The following is a 20,429-nucleotide window of genomic DNA, read 5'->3' on the forward strand; positions in this document are numbered from 1 at the left end:
GATGCAGTTTGTTAATTTCCTTAATTGCTGATATGCGACTGGCTTTGTTTCAAAATCCCACAGGCACTGCATGTTTACGTTGGGTTTCGCTCTTCAAAATCATGTTGAAAATCAAAGAGACTAATTGAAGGAGAACATTCTGAAGCATCAGAAATGACAACCCTTTCAAAGATTCAAATTCTCCTTTATATTGATTAATCCCAGTGTTCAAATAACAGATTTTTTTCTTTTTTTAATTCAATTGCTCATTAACTGATGACATATCAGGGTTTTTGCTATTATAACTTTTTGAACACGTTCTTTGACTTGTTTTCTAACCAAGCTTTGTATTCCTAAGTTGTGTGACCATTTTATTTACAACTATTAGGAAATAAAGTAGCACATTGCGTGACAATGTTATACAAAGGAGATAAACTACAAACAGCTTGAGAGAGGTACATATGTGTCTTTATTACAGCACAGTAGCAGTGACTGAGAGACCGGCAGGCTGTCTGCCAGGTTCCAACTGCAACTGACACAACCGTATATTACTCAACTTGGTCAGCTACTGGAGAGAGTTTATTTAACATTATGTAATCAAAGAAACTACAAAATTATGTTGCACAAGTCTACTTTTAGTACCAGTAGCACAGTATTTCATGTTAGATTTCGAAATGTCACAATTTCTGTCAGTTTTTCGTTAAGTATATGGAAAACTACAAAGCAGTATGTAATTAAATATGTTAACGTAACATTATTCAGCAGGTTTCATTTGACGTTATGAAGCAAAATTAGTTGATTATGTTGGGTGATGAAAAACATTTGTCCGTAGCTGTACATTCTGTTAGTTATTGTAATTAAAATGGGTAAAAGCTAGGTTTGAAAGAGGTGCAATAGCCGTTGCCTGACTAGTAAGAGCATTTGTATCTGACACAGCTACTGTAATCAGGAAAACAAGGACCACTGTGTCACAGACTACCACTATGTCATGATCTTGGTGTAATACTAATAATAGCTATCATTGAAAAGTCATACCAGAGTCAATTATTTATGTCACATTGTTGTTAAGGATTCATGAATCTATTAAATGGTTCCTTAAATGTAATTATCGTAAATCCATCTATGTCTTATAAGCACATTGTGGATTAGAGCAGCATCATTTAAAATTGTATAGAGGTATTGATTATTTTTTTTTAAAACACTAAATATGTAACCTGATAGGCTTGGTGGGCCTTATTCATAGAACTTGAACTCCATGAAGACTTGAACTCCTTGATTTAAATTAAACTGATTTCTGGAAAAACAAATTGTTTCAAAGTCCCTATTTTGGCTTCATAGCCTTTGATTTAAGCAACATGATAAAGAGGAGAGGCAGTGTTACTGTGAACTTGCCACAAAAGTGTTGCTTCATCTCTGCTGTTGCTGCCTACCAATTATATACATAGCTTTATCTTTTTTTTTTTAGGGTGACAAAGGATCTGATGGTACTCCTGGGATAAGAGGCCAGGCAGGGCCACAGGTAAGACACATAACTTTGGGGGAGGTCTGTTCTCACTTAAGCACATCAGACAACAAAACAATTAAGATATGATCACTGCACCAGGTGTGTGTTTAAATGTCCATAGGTATGTGATAACTGTGAGCAAGTTGTGGTTGGCAAGAGACACAACTCCTAATGATATTTTTAAAATGTAACAAACACACAACCCTCTACCTGAAATAGATCAGGATGTATGGCCTTTATCAGCCCAGAAGGGTAATGAAACACAAGACTAATGCCAGTGCAGTGCTTCCCGCTGGCTTCTGGAAACTCCACTAACAATAAAGTTTAGAAGTACATGGATTTATTAGAACCATTTCTAATTCTAAGTTGTGTCTCCTTCACTGTATTATATATATAAAGTTGCTCAGTAACGTGTCTGTTAGTGTATTTTGTATATTTTGTATATTTTTTCTCTTAGCATTTAATTATATTTTTTTAATTATAGCCATTGCTAAAACAAACCAAAAGAAAAAGAAATAGGCTGTAGAAAGAATTTAAAGGTCTTTTAGTTACATGTTTTTCTCATATTATTCTAGGGAGAATCGGGACCTGTGGGTAATAATGGGATCAATGGTGAAAAAGTGAGTTATTCTTTTGCTGTCCAGCAAGGCATTAGTATTGCATTATAGACTGTACCTGAATCCTCTAAAAGCTTATGGTTTTTGTTGGTTTTGAGTGCACTGATTGATGTAGGGGGTTTATGGTTATATGCTTTTTACCCCTGGGTTATTGAAACTGGTGGAGCAGGGAGCTCTGATTTGCTTTGGGGAATTGTATTGCAGAGGAAATGTATTTGTAATCATAGGTCACATACAAATGCAGGTGCTGCGCTGCACTAACATATAATGCACAATACATTTTAAAATACCTGTCCACCAGGCTATAATATATCATTTGGCCTGAAACTTTGTATGTTGTTAGACTACAAGATCGAACTGTAAATACCACCTTTGGGATGTAGGAAAAGAGTCTGCTGTCCAGTTTTGATATAGTTTAGAATGTGTGCAATATGTGATATGCTGAACGATGCATTCATGACACCATTAAGAATGTTGAAGATGTACACTAATAAATCAGTAATGATCAGATTCTTGGATTTAACTACCGCAAACTTTGGCACCCATAATGGAACATTCTTTTCCTAGATTTATGATGTCATCATACCGTCATTGTACAATGCTTTTCTCAATTTTAGAAATGCATGTTTCTAGCATGGAACGGCTGAAAGCGGTAGGCCAGTGCCAGTCTGGCTCAATTAACATTGTACCTTGGGTCAAGATTTGTCAAATTCCACAAGTCAAATAAATGCAGACAATACTTTGAAATGGATGCACAAGGAACTGGAATTCAACTTGAGCTGGTAAAATCAGACAAATTAACTTGTTCAACTTAGAGATATGGGAACTCAAGCTGGAGGCCTATTGGAAACACACTGAATTAGATAATTAACTTAAAATGTTTTACAAGGCTTTTTTCATAACTGGATACTGTAAGTGCAATCTGTAAGTGGACATTTTATGTTTTTCTTGAAGGCCTTTCTCCTGTCAATTTTAACCTGGAGGTTTTGTAAAAAATAATGTGATATGTTGTAAGAATTGTAAGTCGCCCTGGATAAGGGCGTCTGCTAAGAAATAAATAATAATAATAATAATAATTTTATGATCAGGCAATACAGGAATCACTCATTGCTAACAATTACAATTATTATTTATAATTAATTATCAAATGTATTAAACAACAATATAGCAGCAATGGTGTAATAATAGCATTTGATACTCTTGGGCCGACATTATGACAGATATCACATTGCCAATTTGTTGCATCAGAAAGATTGTTCACATTGGCATGGGAATGTAACCAAAACTGGGGGGCTGGCTTGCTTCTAGAATTTACATGACAGTGGGTCACGGTATGCTGTGCTTGGAAAGAGGTAAACGGTTAGCTTTATAGAGCAGTATGACCAAGCCATACCTTGACTGCAAGTATAGTACCATACTGTGCCTGTCAACTTCCTAAGCCTTAAATTCAGGAAACTAGACTTCAAATTTAGAATAGCCATATATTAATGTGTAGGAAACTATGTAGTGAACATGCACATAATGGAATTACTGGTAATTAGGGAATGACCCTATGTAGCACTATGTAATATGTAATGTCCGGAATGCAGAGTGAGAAATGTGGTACTTGTGATAGGCATGGTATCAGACTATATGAAATCCAATAACTATTGTTGCCTCTCTTATTAGAAATAACATTGGCTGGCTGTGAATGGAGAATGATCTTTGTCGTAGTACGGAATGAAAGTAGATGCATGAGGTACTGTAGTGTGCATATATCAGAAATTAAGTTGTACAATATATGCAGTGTTGCATTCTTGCTTTAGTTTAAGGCTATAGTCTGTCTAAAACTGTCTGGTTTTAAAGTTAATAATATTGTTTATTATTAGAGGTTTTAATCTTGGCATTTCCTATTGATTGATTAATCATCTGATATATTGTGAAATATTGCGCATACATTCCAGTTCCCCCTTTGCCAAGGTCTTTGGAAGTGCCCTCTGCCCTTTTTAAATATGTATTTTTCGTGCATTGTTTTTTGATACCGCATACATAGACAAGATGAATTAATCAATTATTTTTTAATTGATCAAAGCCCACAGGTGTGATTAATCAGCTGATCTTAATTCAATTAAAACACCTATTTATTATATTTCAGATAATACAGTACCTTCATCATAACACTAATAGTCTAATTAGTTTAGAGTTCATCATTGAGTGTTTAAAGTTGGATGAATTATTGAAAAAGTTGCTGGAATTCTTCAGTTTTTACCTCTAGATTACTCTTCACGTGTCACATTACTGTTCCTTTTTATTACATTACAGTGTATTTGTTTGGGCACAGGGATCCCATAAGTACACTCTGTAGAGAAATGAGTTGCAGAGTAATAAATGCAATTGTAGATTATTTGTGACATTGACTTTGTGAGTATCTTTTTGTTCAACGTTATGGGGCACATTATCGTTTAATAAGATCCCTGCATTGTTCTTGTGTAGCGCTAAGAGAAGAGATTATCCACACTGTATTGAGAGATTTACTGTCTACTGGTCTCTCCACTCAATCTTAATGAAGTCAAGTCTTTAGGTTCAGAAATCTCCATCTACTTTACCTTCTGCTTAGCCAAATTTGTTCAATTTTTGATGTATGTTGTCCAGTGATTTTAATACAGTAATCCATCGCGTATCTGACTGCGGTGGGACCAAAGTAAGGGCGGATATGTAAAAAGGCGGATAAGTTTATTCTGTTTTAAATACCATTATACACAGTTTTTTCCCTTGTTTAGAAAGATACAGGGTGAATGCTTGTGACAGAGTAGCCGTCTGCCGTGTGGGTGCATGCGTTCCCTGCTGAGTGAAAGGCAGGAGATTGTGATGGAGGTTGAAGTTGATACGTCCCGCAGGCGAACAGGATTTATTTACATATCAACAACAGCGAACAGCTCATGACACTACCAGCAATGGTTGCGCACTGAGCACATACAACACAGTGTACGAGAGCTTTGGTAGGATCTACAATCTCTGACCTAATCTTCTCTGTTGAATAATAAACTAACGTTGCTGAAGAGGTTGATCATGGTGGATAAATGGTTAGGGCGGATATGTGATGGATTACTGTATTACTGTAAGTGGGCCGTTGGTTGTTACTGTAATGGTTTCGCTCATCAAGTAACCATTGCTTGGGAGCTTCATGAAGATTAAGAAGGGGCAGATTTCTAATGAACAAAAAATGAGGTTGAGGCTGCCTGTCCCAGATGTCAAGTTTATCCCATAGGGCTTTAATTGGATTGGGAAAAGCACGTCAAGATGGCTATGGGTTGTCAGTTAGTCCTTGAACCTTCTGGATTGATGGGTGGGGGCATTATTATCTTGATACACCCACCTGTGTCAGGAAAGTAATGATTCACAGCAACCAAAAGGAAATGCAGGTTACCTTTGCCTGCCCATTCGCTGGATCTTGAGTTATTAAGGCCCTATGCAATGAACTTGATGAATTCTCAAGGCAAAGTGACATTTAAGCATTAACAGACAAATTTGTTTGTTTTGTGGTATTAATTTCATTTCAAGTTTTTTTTTCTATCACATCAGTGTTACATTTTTGAACATGTAAAGAGAGTGAGTGCACTGTAGTAAATGAGAAGAGAGGCAGTGAAAAAGGCGAGCTGGATGGATAAGACATTGCGTGTAATAATGTAAATAGTCATAATTTTTAAAAAATGTCCACAGTTGAAAATTATTCAAGAGTCAGTTTAACAAAATGACGCTGATACCAACTAAAAGGAGGAAAATAAAACTGAATATCTGACAACTGGATCTGACCGAAGTTACAGAAAATTACTGGTTTACAAATAAAATACCAAAACAGCGTCTTGTTTAAATTGCAAACTGATTTGTAGTGCAAATTAATATAAACTGGAAGATATGAAAAGACACCTTGATGTCTTCACTATCTTCCATGACAGCAGGTATTTTGACAGGTGTTTTCATTGATTTTGGTGGTGCAGTGATACGTGGTTAAGCACAGGTGCAGTGATTTGCCTTTGTTCCTAATTAGTTCCTAATCGTGACATTATGCTGGATATTGTAACAGCTTGGAACACTGATGGACCAATCAGCATGCAGCATTCTAACAATCCGTTTTATAATGCTGTTTAATGTATTGCAATGAGAAATTATTCATCCTCCTTCAGGTCAACAGCTAGGCATGTCCAAGCCACAGGGTGATGGTACGATAACCTCGCATTAGCTCAACTTAGACAATAATAATAATAATAATAATAATAATAATAATAATAATAATAATAATAATAATAATAATAATCTACACCCAACTGTGCATAATAAGGATGTAAATCTATCAAGGGTTTTTGGTGACATATAAATCATGAGAAACCTGAGAGAGAATTATAGCCTTATATGTACAGTTTTGGTGTATGTTATTTGTTATAATAAATGGTGAAATCACAATTGTAGAAGTAGCACAGTATGTTTCATTACAATGACAATCTGACTGGGAGTCTAGCTTATTATGACAAGCCACTCAAAAAAAAGAAAGAAATTCTGATTGATTGGCAGCATAGAACAGGAAAATAATGCATATGCTGTATCTATGAGCCATCAAGCTTATTCATTTATTTTACAAACATATTATGTTGCTAGTTCTGGATTTTGATGGACATAATGCTTTATTCTTATGCAATAAATGTCAGAAAGTCAAAAAAGGGTGTAACTGCATGTTATTAATGTACAGTAAGAACGACATATAAAACAGTGGTCTTTTTTGTCTTGTTTTCTTTTTCAGGGTGAAAATGGCGAGAAAGGGGAATATGGTCCTGCAGGCAAACCAGGAAAAGAAGTAAGTTAACAGTAGCTTTTGCAATGACACATTTATAATATATTTATTATAAATTAAATATAGCCGTCCAAAGAAGTTATTCTCCTTTTGTTGTATTGGAAGAAATTATGATGACAAGCTGTGCAATCTCTTCCTGCAATACTATTGCTTGAAGTTTGCTCATAACATCTGTACAGGTACATTCTAATCTTTCATTATGCTGACAGCATGGAAAATGACAAATGCATTTCCTTCCGTAACCCCTAAATCATTTCTATACCACCCTTTAAGACATTTCTGTTACTTGGTGAGATCTTGTTCCACAGATCTTCAAAGGATAAGAGATATGGTTCAGCATATCTCATGTGCATTTCACCATGTCTGACAGTGTTGATCTAGAAAATAAAACACGCGACCTTGAAAAGTTAAATGGTTTGCATAAAAAGTGTTAGGAATTAACTTTTTGTAGCAGTTTTCCAAAAGGGTGACATAAGAAGGTAGCTACTGGGCAGATTCTTTCCAAGTGGAGCAGGTTTTTGGATATGAAAGCTGATACAGTATTTCAGCAGTTTTCTGTCATATACACAGGATGTTTATAATTAGAAGTCAATCAGCCTTGCTATACCAGTGGCTGAGGACACTTGTGCCCTGGTGTGCTAAACCTGTGTCTCAGAAAATCAGAACTCCAAATCCCCATTCTCCCATTCATGCTGAAATCTGAACAGAGGCTAACAATGCAACATCGTCTCCTGACAATGACTGTGTGTGCAGGGCAACCTTGGGATGTAATCACAAACCAGTCACTGCTGCACATGAGTGTTCAAGATGGGGCTGCTTATAGAGAAGTCTTCAGCAACTGAGTTCCCAATAGGGCAGCGCGAAGCAGAGATCTCCTAGAGGGGATCAGGGACCTTTGGAAAAATATTTTCTCTTATATGTTTTATGTTCTAAGATGTCTTTTTGTGATTGCTTGAATGTATGCCGTAATTCTTTTAATGTAATAGGCTGAGCTACCTTGGGTTATATTATTTTGTTTTTGTATAATTTGCACTACTTGTATAATGTCCACCTCTATAACAAAAAAAACAGTATACTGTGTGTGTATATATATATATATATATATATATATATATATATATATATATATATATATATATATATATATATATATATATATATATATATATATATATATAGATATAGATATAGATAGTCATGTGGATGAAAAACTAGCATACACAGCTTTCTTAATCTTTTTTACAATAAGTTATCTGACATGAAAATACATTGCCATATATGAATCAACAAAACTGCCCTTTATGTAAAGTAGAAATGTTTAATCATAATAATATAAATCATAACTGTAAAAAAAAAATGAAAATCCTTTTTCATTTATTAAATATGTTTCCATAGTAAATCTACAGTATTTGCAGGGTCAGTGTTTATGTCCCAGATTGGTGAGTTAGGGTAGCAAAGGTCCATGCAGGTGGTCCTGGAGATGAGCTGTCAGAGGTTGTCTATATGGCTTATTCATTATGCCATAAATATTGACTTGCTGCAGAGAAAGCAAATATAATAGAGGGCAGTAAATTCATTAAATGCACAGGGGACACTGAAAACAAACAATTTCTGTAAGAAATGCCATCGTATTTTATATTAATTGCTGAAGCTTGTGCAGTGCTGTAGCTTGCAATACGTCTTTGCAGGACCTTTCAATGATTGATACATAAAAATGCAATTAGCCTGTCTCAGATGAGCATACATATGCATTTTATATTTATTAAATTGCATATAAAATTGTTCAGGAACGGATGTCAGATCAATGTCAGTTGTGATTCTGTGGAAGTCATTTAAAATGGTTCACTTCCCTGGATGAGTTGTTCCAAATGGAGGTAGTAAAGTAATAAAGTAGCACAATACTGCTGCTAAATTCAGGATCTTTCTGGGAGAGCACTGAAATTGCATACAGGACACTGTATCAGCAGAGCATAAAACTGCATCAAATGTTTAGGCAAAAATACCTATCTCAGTATACTGTTCCTGGAATGGCAACGTTTATAGAAAACCATCATCGCAACTTAGGTTGCATGTGGGTCATGACATGACCTAGAACAGGCCGTCCTCAAAAACTGAGTATCCAGGCGAGAAGGGCACTAGTCAGGGAGGCCACCAAGAGGCCTATGGCAACTCTAAAGGCAATAGCCCAGGTGCTTCACAAAACTGGCCTTTATGGGAGAGTGGCAAAAAGAAAGCCATTGTTGAAAAAAACTCACATCAAATCTCGGCTAGAGTTTGCCAGAAGGCATGTGGGAGACTCTGAGACCAAGTGGAAGAAGATTCTATGGTCTGATGAGACCAAAATAGAGGTTTTTGGCCTCAACGCTAAGCGCTATGTTTGGTGCAAGCGTAACACCACACATCATCCTGAGAACACCATCCCTACCGTGAAGCATGGTGGTGGCGGCATCATGCTATGGGGATCCTTCTCTGCGTCAGGGCCTGGAAAGCACGTCAAGATAGAGGGCAAAATGGATGCAGCAAAGTACAGAGAAATCCTGGAGGAAAACCTGCTGAAATCTGCAAGAGACCTGGGACTTGGGAGAAGATTCATCTTCCAGCAGGACAATGGCCCCAAACATACAGCCAAAGCCATACTGGATTGGCTTAAAAACAAAAAGGTCAATGTCCTGGAGTGGCCCAGTCAAAGCCCGGACCTCAATCCAATTCAGAATATGTGGAAAGAGTTGAAAATTGCTGTTCACCAAAAGTCCCCGTTCAACTTGACGGAGCTTGAGCAATTTTGCAAAGAACAATGGGCAAAAATTGACTCATGGCTGTAATTGCTGCCAAAGGTGCCTCTACCAAATATTGACTCAAGGGGTTGAATACTTATGCAATCAATTATTTTCTGTTTTGTATTTGTAATTAATTTAGAACAATTTGTAGATTTTATTTTTCACTTTGACATTATGAACTTTTTTTGTGTTGATCAGTGGCAAAAACTCCTAATTTAATCCATTTTGATTCCATGTTGTAACACAATAAAATGTGGAAAAGTCCAAGCGGGTGAATACTTTTGAGAGCCACTGTATATGCACCTGTTCCGTTGTACATTTGTTGTATTTTTTAAAAGAGTTTAACTGTAAGACAGCCTTGTTACAAAGTAGCTCTTTATAAATGGCTGTATTTAAAATGTATTTATTACACTATGTAACACAATTTTTGTTCCTGGGTAGTAAGTGTTATTTCCTAATTGCTTATGCCTCAAAAGTATAGAAAATGGCTATTATTCCCCACAAACTTTGCTTTTGTGACCAGGACAGTGATATTTTGAAATTTACTTATTTCCAATGAGAAAACGGGCGAATTTGTGTCTTTTCGTTCACATAAAGTCAGAAAAAAACAACATATGAATCCAAATTAACATGTATTTATACTAAAGTAATACAAAAATGACTATAAAAGATTTACAAGTGAGTAGTTTTTCGAGATTTACGATTATACTGTAAATCACTTTCACGAATCAGCCCCCAAATGTAGTCTCCCATCATGTTCTCGTTATACTGTCCTTGGTAGCGGCGTTCAAAGTCCAGTATATCCTGGTGGAAGCGCTCGCCTTGCTCCTCCGAGTACACTCCCATGTTCTCCTTGAATTTATCAAGACGAGCATCAAGGATATGGACTTTGAGGGACATCCTACAGCCCATTGTGCCGTAGTTCTTCACCAGAGTCTCAACCAGCTCCACATAGTTTTCGGCCTTGTGATTGCCCAGGAAGCCCCGAACCACTGCGACAAAGCTGTTCCAAGCCGCTTTCTCCTTACTAGTGAGCTTCTTGGGGAATTCATTCCACTCCAGGATCTTCTTTATCTGTGGTCCGATGAAGACACCGGCTTTGACCTTTGCCTCAGACAGCTTAGGGAAGAAGTCTTGAAGGTACTTGAAGGCTGCCGACTCCTTATCTAGAGCTCTGACAAATTGTTTCATAAGGCCCAATTTGATGTGCAGTGGTGGCATCAGCACCTTCCGGGGGTCCCAGCCGTACTCATCATACTTCAAGGCGTCCAGCAAGGTCTTGATGCTGTTGTAATCCTCTTTGAGGTGCACCGAGTGAGCCAGGGGAAGAGACGGGTAGTTGTTACCATTATGGAGCAGCACGGCTTTGAGGCTCCTGGATGAGCTGTCAGTGAAGGACAGTATAACGAGAACATGATGGGAGACTACATTTGGGGGCTGATTCGTGAAAGTGATTTACAGTATAATCTTTATGTGAACGAAAAGACACAAATTCGCCCGTTTTCTCATTGGAAATAGGTCAATTTCAAAATATCACTGTCCTGGTCACAAAAGCAAAGTTTGTGGGGAATAATAGCCATTTTCTATACTTTTGAGGCATAAGCAATTAGGAAATAACACTTACTACCCAGGAACAAAAAAAAAAAAAAATTGTTACACAGTGTTATTATTATTGATTTATTTATTTATTTCTTAGCAGACGCCCTTATCCAGGGCGACTTACAATTGTTAAAAGATATCACATTGTTTTTATATACAACTACCCATTTATACAGTTTATACTGGAGCAATCTAGGTAAAGTACCTTGCTTAAGGGTACAGCAGCAGTGTCCCCACCTGGGATTGAACCCACAACCCTCCGGTCAAGAGTCCAGAGCCCTAACCACTACTCCACATTGCTGCCCTATTTATTAAGTAATTCATGTTTCATTTATATTAATTAATAATCTACTGATATAATCCTACACATTCATATTGCATCACTGTATGAATTTGTCTTTACAAGATTTATCTAATGTGTGTAGTGGGACGCTGACATGGGTTGCAGTAAATTCAGACACAGCTTGTTGTTAAATTAAGCACTTGTCCGTGAGTAATTACTTCTAGCATTTTATTCACAGTATTTATTCAGCAGTAACTTTCCCACCCCACAGTGCAAAGACCAACCTTTCTGATATTGGCCACAAAGTGGCAGGGAATCAAGCTCCACACCCTCTTACAGACCAGAGTGTGTATTGAAATTCTGTACTTGAAGTACTGGAATGGCAGAGATTGAATCAGACATCTCCCTGAAATGAACACCACAACTGTTTTGGCATATATGTTTACTGTTTTAGAAAAGGACATTAATATGCCTCCTCCCAACAGGTTTATGTTGCAAGTCTTATTAAGACTTGAGAATTAAGTGTACATGATTGATGATGACAACAACAGCATTGCTGGATGCACAATATGGTAACAGTTTATCAAATGATTTGTGATTCTTCTTTTATTTAAATGGTCTATGTTTGAATGTTTTAAACAGGGTTTGAAAGGTGATCCTGGCCCTCCTGGTCTTAGCGGCCCCATGGGTGAAAAAGTAAGTATGTCAGATCTGTACGTACATCTATATTTTTTTAAAAAATTCCAAGTCATTTTGACCTGAGTTTGTGTTTTCCAAATATGAACACAAAATGAACTTGGAATGAATAGAGATGTCAATACCATCGTCTAGCGGCACATTGTGTTTCTGTCATGTGTACATTGCACACTCGAATTGCATGAATGTAGGCCGCAGACAATCCTTCTGATTTTGTATTAGCAACTGCATTGAAATTAGGACTGTGTTACACTGGAAATAATCAGCAACATTTAACGCGTTGTTAAAAGAAATAATGCACTTGCTGTTGGTTCAAATTCAGTTTTTAGTATGGAACAGGAAGTGCTAGGGTGTTTCTTCCAAAAGAAGAACAATATGTAGTTTATGGTTATAATTGTTTGTTGTATTTTTGAATATGAGGTTAGTATGGAAAAAAGATGATACAGTTTCAAAATTACTGTCGGCACATACCATGGTAAACTTGCATTAGGGCTAGTAAGGAGAGTTACATTGTGTGTTACATGTTCATTGATTTTCTGCAGATTAAGAATCCTTGAGAGGCTGTTTTGTGGACATTTTAATTCTGCTCTTGCCCCAGTAAAATCTCTTTGCACAGTGCTAATTTACCTTTTTGAAACTAAATTGCAGGACTTATTGACTGTGTCTATTTCAATATATTTCACACATCGTGCTTTTACTGCAAGTTTATTGATCAATGATATACAACAAAGTCTCAGCTGATTCATTGTTTTTTTTATTTTTTTTATAGGGGGATATAGGTATTCCAGGTCCACCAGGTCTATCTGTAAGTGCATTCAGCAATTACTTTTTTATACATTCATTTTTCCATTAATAGCATAATTTAAATAAGAATCATGGGCTTTTTATATGGTACAGAATATACATATGCTATAATAATACATATTTTTGTATTGTATGCATAGCAACCTGTTTGTATGCATATAACTTTGTATGTTTATTATAATATTTTAACATTTGATATTTTATTGATTATATTTTATTGATTATTGATCCTTACACCTGCTTGTAGTGCAATGGCTCTCTTATTAACTAAAAATAAACAGATAGTACAGTATGTGTAGAGGACAAAATGCAAATGATTTAACTAAAGGTATGTACAGCTATGGCCAAAAGCTTTGCAGAATGAACTAATTTTGCTGAATAAAGTCAAATGAAACCTGCTGAATAATGTTAAGTTTACATATTGAATTACATATCGCTTTGTAGTTTTCCATATACTTAACGAAAAACTGACACAAATTGAAAAATTTGACATTTCAAAATCTAACATGAAATACTGTACTATTATGGCTTCTAGACTTTTGCGATATCATTTTGTAGTTTCTTTGATTCCATGATCTAAATTATGTTCATATAGTTTTTTTTTGTTTTTAAATTATGTTTCAATCCTAATATTTAATGTATGGCAAAACCTTTGGCCAGGGCTGTAGACTTTGGTGAACTGACACACTAGACTGCTGCACTAACAGCCCATGCCTGTAACCTGTCAAAGGAAGAACAGGTGAAAGGTAGAGCACTAAGGCTGTTTGTACAGTATATGACAGCCTTGTCTCCTGACATTCGATCCCCTGATTCTGGTTCCCAGGAAAATGACCATCCGTCTCTACGTTCCTTTGGACCAATCTCTTTCAGGAGTTACAAAATACTCACCCAGATGGCACCATGTGTTTATACAGAAGCCAGGAGTTAAATCAGTTGCAAGTACCCAGTAACTGCTTACTAAACAGATAACTGGAATGCCATTTTTAAAAGTCTTGTTAAAAGACGCTTGAGGGAAAAGGCAATACAGGACAAAGTCCTATGTTAAAGGGATACAAGCACATGTCCATTTTCAATTTACAACCCTAAATTGCCCTTCAGTGTGGGAGTGGTGGCCACAGGCTATGTAATTTTAAGCTTTAACGTTCTGTAAGAGGTTAACCAATCATACAAATATAAAAAGTATGACATATTTTACATGATATTTTTTGTCATGTCATGCAGACAGCAGCATATGTATGGGAGGAACATGCACTTATTTTTGGCACTTTTTTAAGTTGAAGAAAATGCTTTGATATGGTCTTGTCTTATCACAAATTAATATAACATGCTGTTGTTTAGCTTGTGCTAGCAGTAGCACATACAGGGCCGGATTAACGCATAAGCAAACTAGGCATGTGCCTAGGGCCCAAACTCAAGGGGGGCCCCAAAACGGTTATGTGTGCGTTTTTGTTTTTGTTTTTTTTGTTTTTTTACATATACATTTTCATTGTATTACATGTAACTACTGTTCAAAACCATCAAGCGTTCACGTCCAGCGGTCTCTGAATAAATTCAGCTGCATCGGCGTGGAATCATCAAGGGTACAGAATTCTATAGGGTAGGCCTACAGCCATCTACCATACGTAACACCTAAACTTACTTGTATGCCAAAACATTGGTGATTTCTCTGCTCTTGAGAAAAGGGCATTTTCTTTAATGAAACAAGTCAAAGCCCACCCGATCAACAAAAAAACACAGAAACATTGACAACTTTGCGTGCAGTAAACTGTAACATATCTGACTACACAACAATGTACAGGTATGTTTGTTTTTTAATATTTATTTTCGTGGACTATTGTGAAGCTACCGTTGGTGAAAAAAAGTTTAAACACCTTCATATGGTGTTCATTGTTTGTTTGAACTGTTGCCTTTTTATTCAGTAGCTAAATCAGTTAAAGCCATTGTCGAGCTGTGCTGCAGGATTTAACGTAAGCTTCATTTTTTTCCGGTTTTATTCTGAAATGTATATAGCATATCTCCTACAGTTTAATTTTCTGTCAGATTCATTCAGTTGTTCATAATAACTTCAAACTGAGAATTCTACCTGTTGTAAAATGGTGGAGGGCTAGTTATAAAGGCTATAATGTATATAGAGGTGTGTGTAGGTACTGTATATGTGTGTGTGGCTGTTTGTTCAGGGCTAGTGTATGCTTGCCTAGGGCCCAGTGATGGGTTAATCCAGCCCTAAGCACGTATTGTGGATTGTGATGGAGATACCAAAAAAGTGTTTTGCAACAGAGAGGTAGGTGCTTGCTGCAGTTTTATTTTGCAACTCAGCCCTGGCCAGGATAAGATTAAACCTCACACTGACTTCAAACAGCATTCTCGTTCAGTTATCAGACACAGAAAAGCAGGATCGGTGTGCTTGGTGTAATGGTCCTGTATGATGGCGCCAGTAATACGAGACCCTTGTGCCCTGGTATTGGTGACCTGCGATGCAAATGTTTTGCTTGGAAGTGCTCTCGACACGTAACATTGTACATGTGACTACATGAACTATCATATTTTTACAGGTACTTATCAACAATGTACATTCACTATTAGTATGCAAAAGAGCAAGTTTGACGTCTTTTATTATCAGGATAACACAGAATGTTTAGAAGTAGTGATTATTTTTACAACAGTTATTTGATGTAAGTATTTCATGCGTAACAATCAGAGGTCATTTTTGCATCTGTGTTTATTTGCTCTACATATGATTGTATTACAAAGAGGAGTGACTGAACAAGAATATCAGTTTCATCACCCACGACAAGGACTAGTATATTTTATGAATCATTTTTTAATGGCAGGACTGTCAGTGAAACACTGGGTAAATGTTTCAAATAGTTTCTGGATATTTGTATCCATTTCCCAGAAAAGTCAGCAGGTTTTGAAACCGTACTCTTTGTAATTGGATGCTGTCTGAAACATGGAAAGATATTGCTTAAGTAGATGAACAAATAAAGTATTTAACACTGTCCAGTCATTACCAAATGCAAACATCTCTGTCCAGTCCTGAGTTTATTAACTAATGTGACCTCTAACCTCTATTGACATGTCAGATACTTAACCTTAGACATGTCACCAGAAAGTGAGTTCTCTTGAATTGTTTTCAAGTCAGATGTCTTCATAATTTCATTATTTTCTTTCTATGTGTGATTGCTGAATCCGTTACCAGGCAACAGGAATACACAAAGGAACTTTTTTTAGTTTTTGAAAGGATTAGATTAATAATCGTTTTCATGTATTTATATTTTAATTTTTAACCTTTAACAATTATTATTTTAAAGTACAAATGACAAAAGCACACACACACACATATATATATATATACACACACACACACAGATGAACCACGCTTAATATCATACCCCGTTTATTATCACGATTTTTCAAAAACCAGTCGCCATGCACCATAGGTTATTTGAGAAATTACCTCTCTCATCTCACAAACCAGCTTATTGTCACGTTTTGTGCAGCCTGTCAAATTCTGTGTGGCAGGCTTATACTAAATAACCACAAGTTAAATTAATTTTCAAAATGACCAATAATCATCTCGGCTGATAATTTGACATTGTGTGCAGCCTATCAAATGCTGCATCGGTGGTCTTAACGGGATACAGTTCAGTTACAAAACACTAACGTCACTAAAGTGTTATTCAATAGGGTCGAACCAAATCAAACAAAGTCAGCACTTAGCGAACGAGGACACGAAAGCATTCGCGGTAATAAAACACGAGAAAAATTCCAAGCGAAATCTAGCAGTACCAAAACATGCCCTTTTCACCTTTCAAAAAGCAGCGATCGCTTGTTGACTAGAAGTGGGTTGTGAAGGGGGACTACTCAATTCAAGCTTTAAATCAAATCGAAAGACTTTCGCAGGACCGGATTTTATAGTCAACTTCAAACTTGTCGAAAGCTATCGCGTATTAAGCAAATAGTAAAAAAATAAATAAATAACACTAAACATCCTGATATTTGCAAAAGAAAAAAAAAAAAACATGCCTCAAGACGCTCCACAGACGTATCGAACACTTGCAGACAACACTGAATAATTTAAAATTAATGATTTACAGTATCAAATATTAGTATATGTATTATTCCTATTATTATCATATGTGTTTGTGTGTTTGTAGCACCCTAAACGAAACACGAACAAGACCGTTTTCTTCTTTAGCCTATTTTATTATTTTTTTTGTTTTTGACACAGTTCGAGTTAAATGTTTTATAAAACAATACGTATTATTTATTTAATACGTACAAACAATAAACTTGTCTATTCACGGAGAGGTTTGCTTAAAGCAATGTCTCTATCAGTGATGGTAAAGCTTTTTAGATATATTTTCTTGTATTTTATATCTTTGTAGCAAGCTACAACTGCGGACGGTACACTTTTTTTAAGTCTATGGACATATTCATCCATGATCTGCGACGTCACCTACCTCTGTTCAAATTATTCATTTCTTAAAGGCACAGTGTTTCATTACATTGAACTTCGATCAAACTCAAGGCTAACAAATGTAAACAAACTAGAATATTAATAAAGAATGTATGAATGTTTTAGCCACTTTAAAGGTATAAACTTTTAGTTTTAAACATTTGGCTACTCTCGTAAAGTACTTCAACATGTTGGCCTACACAGAAACATTATGAAGCCCAAATTCTCGACATGTAAGAAAAAGCCCATTGTTCCAAGGGAGCACATTTTGGCTATACCGTGTCAGCATGCCAAGCGGTCCCCTCGAAACATATAAATCCGTGTAGAGAACAAAATTACATAATACCTATAAAGGTCATCTCAGAAGCATCAAGATGAAGTTTTTAAATTTGCTTTGGGTTTTCGGCAGAATAAATAATAATAATAATAATAATAATAATAATAATAATAATAATAATAATAATAATAATAATAATAATAATAACAAATACAACTACCCGGACTCTGTCTGTTTTAAAAACTTTTTTAAAAATTTTTTCACGGCACTGAACAGCATTTCATTCGACTTCTTATTGTATGATGTACCAGTACTGATCCTGGCGACAGTGTTACTTTGGTTTTTGGATGTTCTATTCACTGTGTGTGTGTGTGTGTGTGTGTGTGTGTATATATATATATATATATATTTATTTTTCTTAATCAGCATTTTAATTTATAATACTCGCTAACCTTTTTTTTTTTTTAATCTTCGTTCTTGTGCAGTTACTATACAGCTTTGTCCACAACAGGGCTCTGGGCAGCACCGTGCCAGTCGGGTATGAGGATGCTGGCATTGCATGGTGCTGACACAAGCCAGGGCACGGTATGGATTTTTACAAAAATCATGAAAAAATAATTAATAATAATAATGATAATAATAATAATAATAATAATAATAATAATAATAATAATAATAATAAACATATTTTTATAATTATTACTACTAATAGTAGTTGTATGCAATAGCATTCATTCACTGATATTTAAACGAAACAGTAGTATAACACAGATTTTTATATATTTTTTTTTTCTTTCCTGGCTGTCTTCGCCTGTCTTTTCGCATGTTATCGCCTTGTTTCCGCCCTTTCAAAATGTCACAGATACCGGCTGGGGATTGGTCATGTTTTCATGTTGCTTTCGGCGGTCCCTTCTACTCCTGCAAACCTTCTCTCCGCCTATTTCACGGATTGGAAATGGCTAGTTTTGGTTTTGTGATAAAGAAAATGCGGTATGGAAACTAGCGATATTATTGAATAAATACTCTTTCGCAAGAGCGATCAGGGTTTGATTTGGTCCGGCCCATAGTCAGTCTTATACAAGTGCACATAAAAAAACACCAAGGTCAACGCCTAATTGATAGCTCTCATCAGTCGACAATTCATGCCTTTTAGATAATGACACAAACTGTTTCGTTCCAGTTAATGATACAACACGTATTTGTCCTGTAGTAAACTATATGCATTTGTTTAAATGTAAAGAACGACTAAATGTACAGTATTAAAATGTACAGTATTAAAATGTACAGTATTAAAACACTGCTCTTAGTTTTCTTTATTTTTCGCACTCGTAATGTGCTGTCATAGGCAAACATGAAACCCGCTTTATATCATGACCCACTTTATATCACAAATTATGCCTGCAAGGCAATCATGATATAAAGCGGGTTCATCTAATGGAGATTTTTATATTCATATCTGTTTCCAAAAAATATGTATCTTCCTTGGATATATTGACTAACATCACTTTCAATTTGAATCCAGTCAAAATATATCTAAATAGCTATTATTAAAAATTGACTTACAAAAAACTCACCAAGCATTGCCTGTAACATGCAACCTTTATTTTCTTTTAGTGTCAATCTGAAGGACTGAAGGGAGAACCAGTAAGTATTCATATTAAATCTGAATCAAAATTCAGTTACAGTTTTTAAAAAATGACTTAAAAAGATTGAACTTAATTTTCAAACCAATTGCAATGCACTCACTGTACCTGTACATTAATGCTGTATGGCTATAGCCTATGTGCATTCCTGATTCTTGGATTTCTTTCTAAGCAGCATGTACACTATTATTGTACATTATAGAACATCTAAAGCTAAAAATGCTATTTTGTTATAGTTGTATTTGAAGTATTTTTTTTTTTCAAATCTAATTAAAGTCTTTTTTTTTCTTTAATAGGGTTTACCTGGTCCATTGGGAGAAAAGGTAATTATATTGGCTTCCAGATGTATAAAGTTAAAATATATCTCCTCAGAAGCCTGTGACTCATGAGTTGTTGTCTGAGTCACAAGATCCAAGTTCGGAATGAACATTTAGCCCAGACATCTGCCTCTGTGACTCACAAACAAAGACACAAGCTACAGGCTTAAAGAATGCCATACCGACCAATGAATCTGATATGTTATGTTTGCTAATATTTATATTTGCAGGGTCCACCAGGGCCAGAAGGTCAGCCAGGTTCACCAGGCAAGGAAGGTCAAAGGGTGAGTAAACTTTGTTAACATTTGCGCAGTGTGTTAACTGTCTTAACTGAGATACTGGCAGCTGTGGAAGACAAGGAGCATACTTGAGACTAGAAAACGATCTGGGGATTCTAATTTAACGACATTTAATAATTGATACATTCCTGAGTGCACTTCCTGCTGTGACTGACAGCACAGACGATGGACTTATATAGATAATGAATCACATTAGCCAAACATATTCTCAACATCCTATACTGGAAATGTGATCTTGAGGAGTTTACACACCACTCAAATCTGACTCTTGTGAAAATAATCAGGTTGTGTAGTGTTTCCTTAATCGTGTGTGGTGGTCAGCTTCATACACGTTCGAATGAACCATGCCA

The 20,429-nt window shown here is 35.9% G+C and overlaps 1 protein-coding gene across 1 annotated transcript; it reads left to right on the forward strand.

The window, feature by feature from the left end:
• Positions 1 to 1,444: 1,444 nt before the first annotated feature.
• Positions 1,445 to 20,154, forward strand: LOC131727978 (collagen alpha-1(XXIII) chain-like; the record flags this gene model as incomplete). Its single annotated transcript, XM_059019210.1, has 8 exons — positions 1,445 to 1,498; positions 2,059 to 2,103; positions 6,875 to 6,928; positions 12,227 to 12,280; positions 13,050 to 13,085; positions 19,435 to 19,464; positions 19,760 to 19,786; positions 20,011 to 20,154. Coding segments are annotated over 8 exons (372 nt in total), but the record flags the coding sequence as incomplete, so codon positions are not given.
• Between the last annotated feature and the right edge of the window lie 275 nt (positions 20,155 to 20,429).

Source organism: Acipenser ruthenus, unplaced genomic scaffold (genome assembly GCF_902713425.1).
Source record: "Acipenser ruthenus unplaced genomic scaffold, fAciRut3.2 maternal haplotype, whole genome shotgun sequence".
Lineage (NCBI taxonomy): Eukaryota > Metazoa > Chordata > Actinopteri > Acipenseriformes > Acipenseridae > Acipenser > Acipenser ruthenus.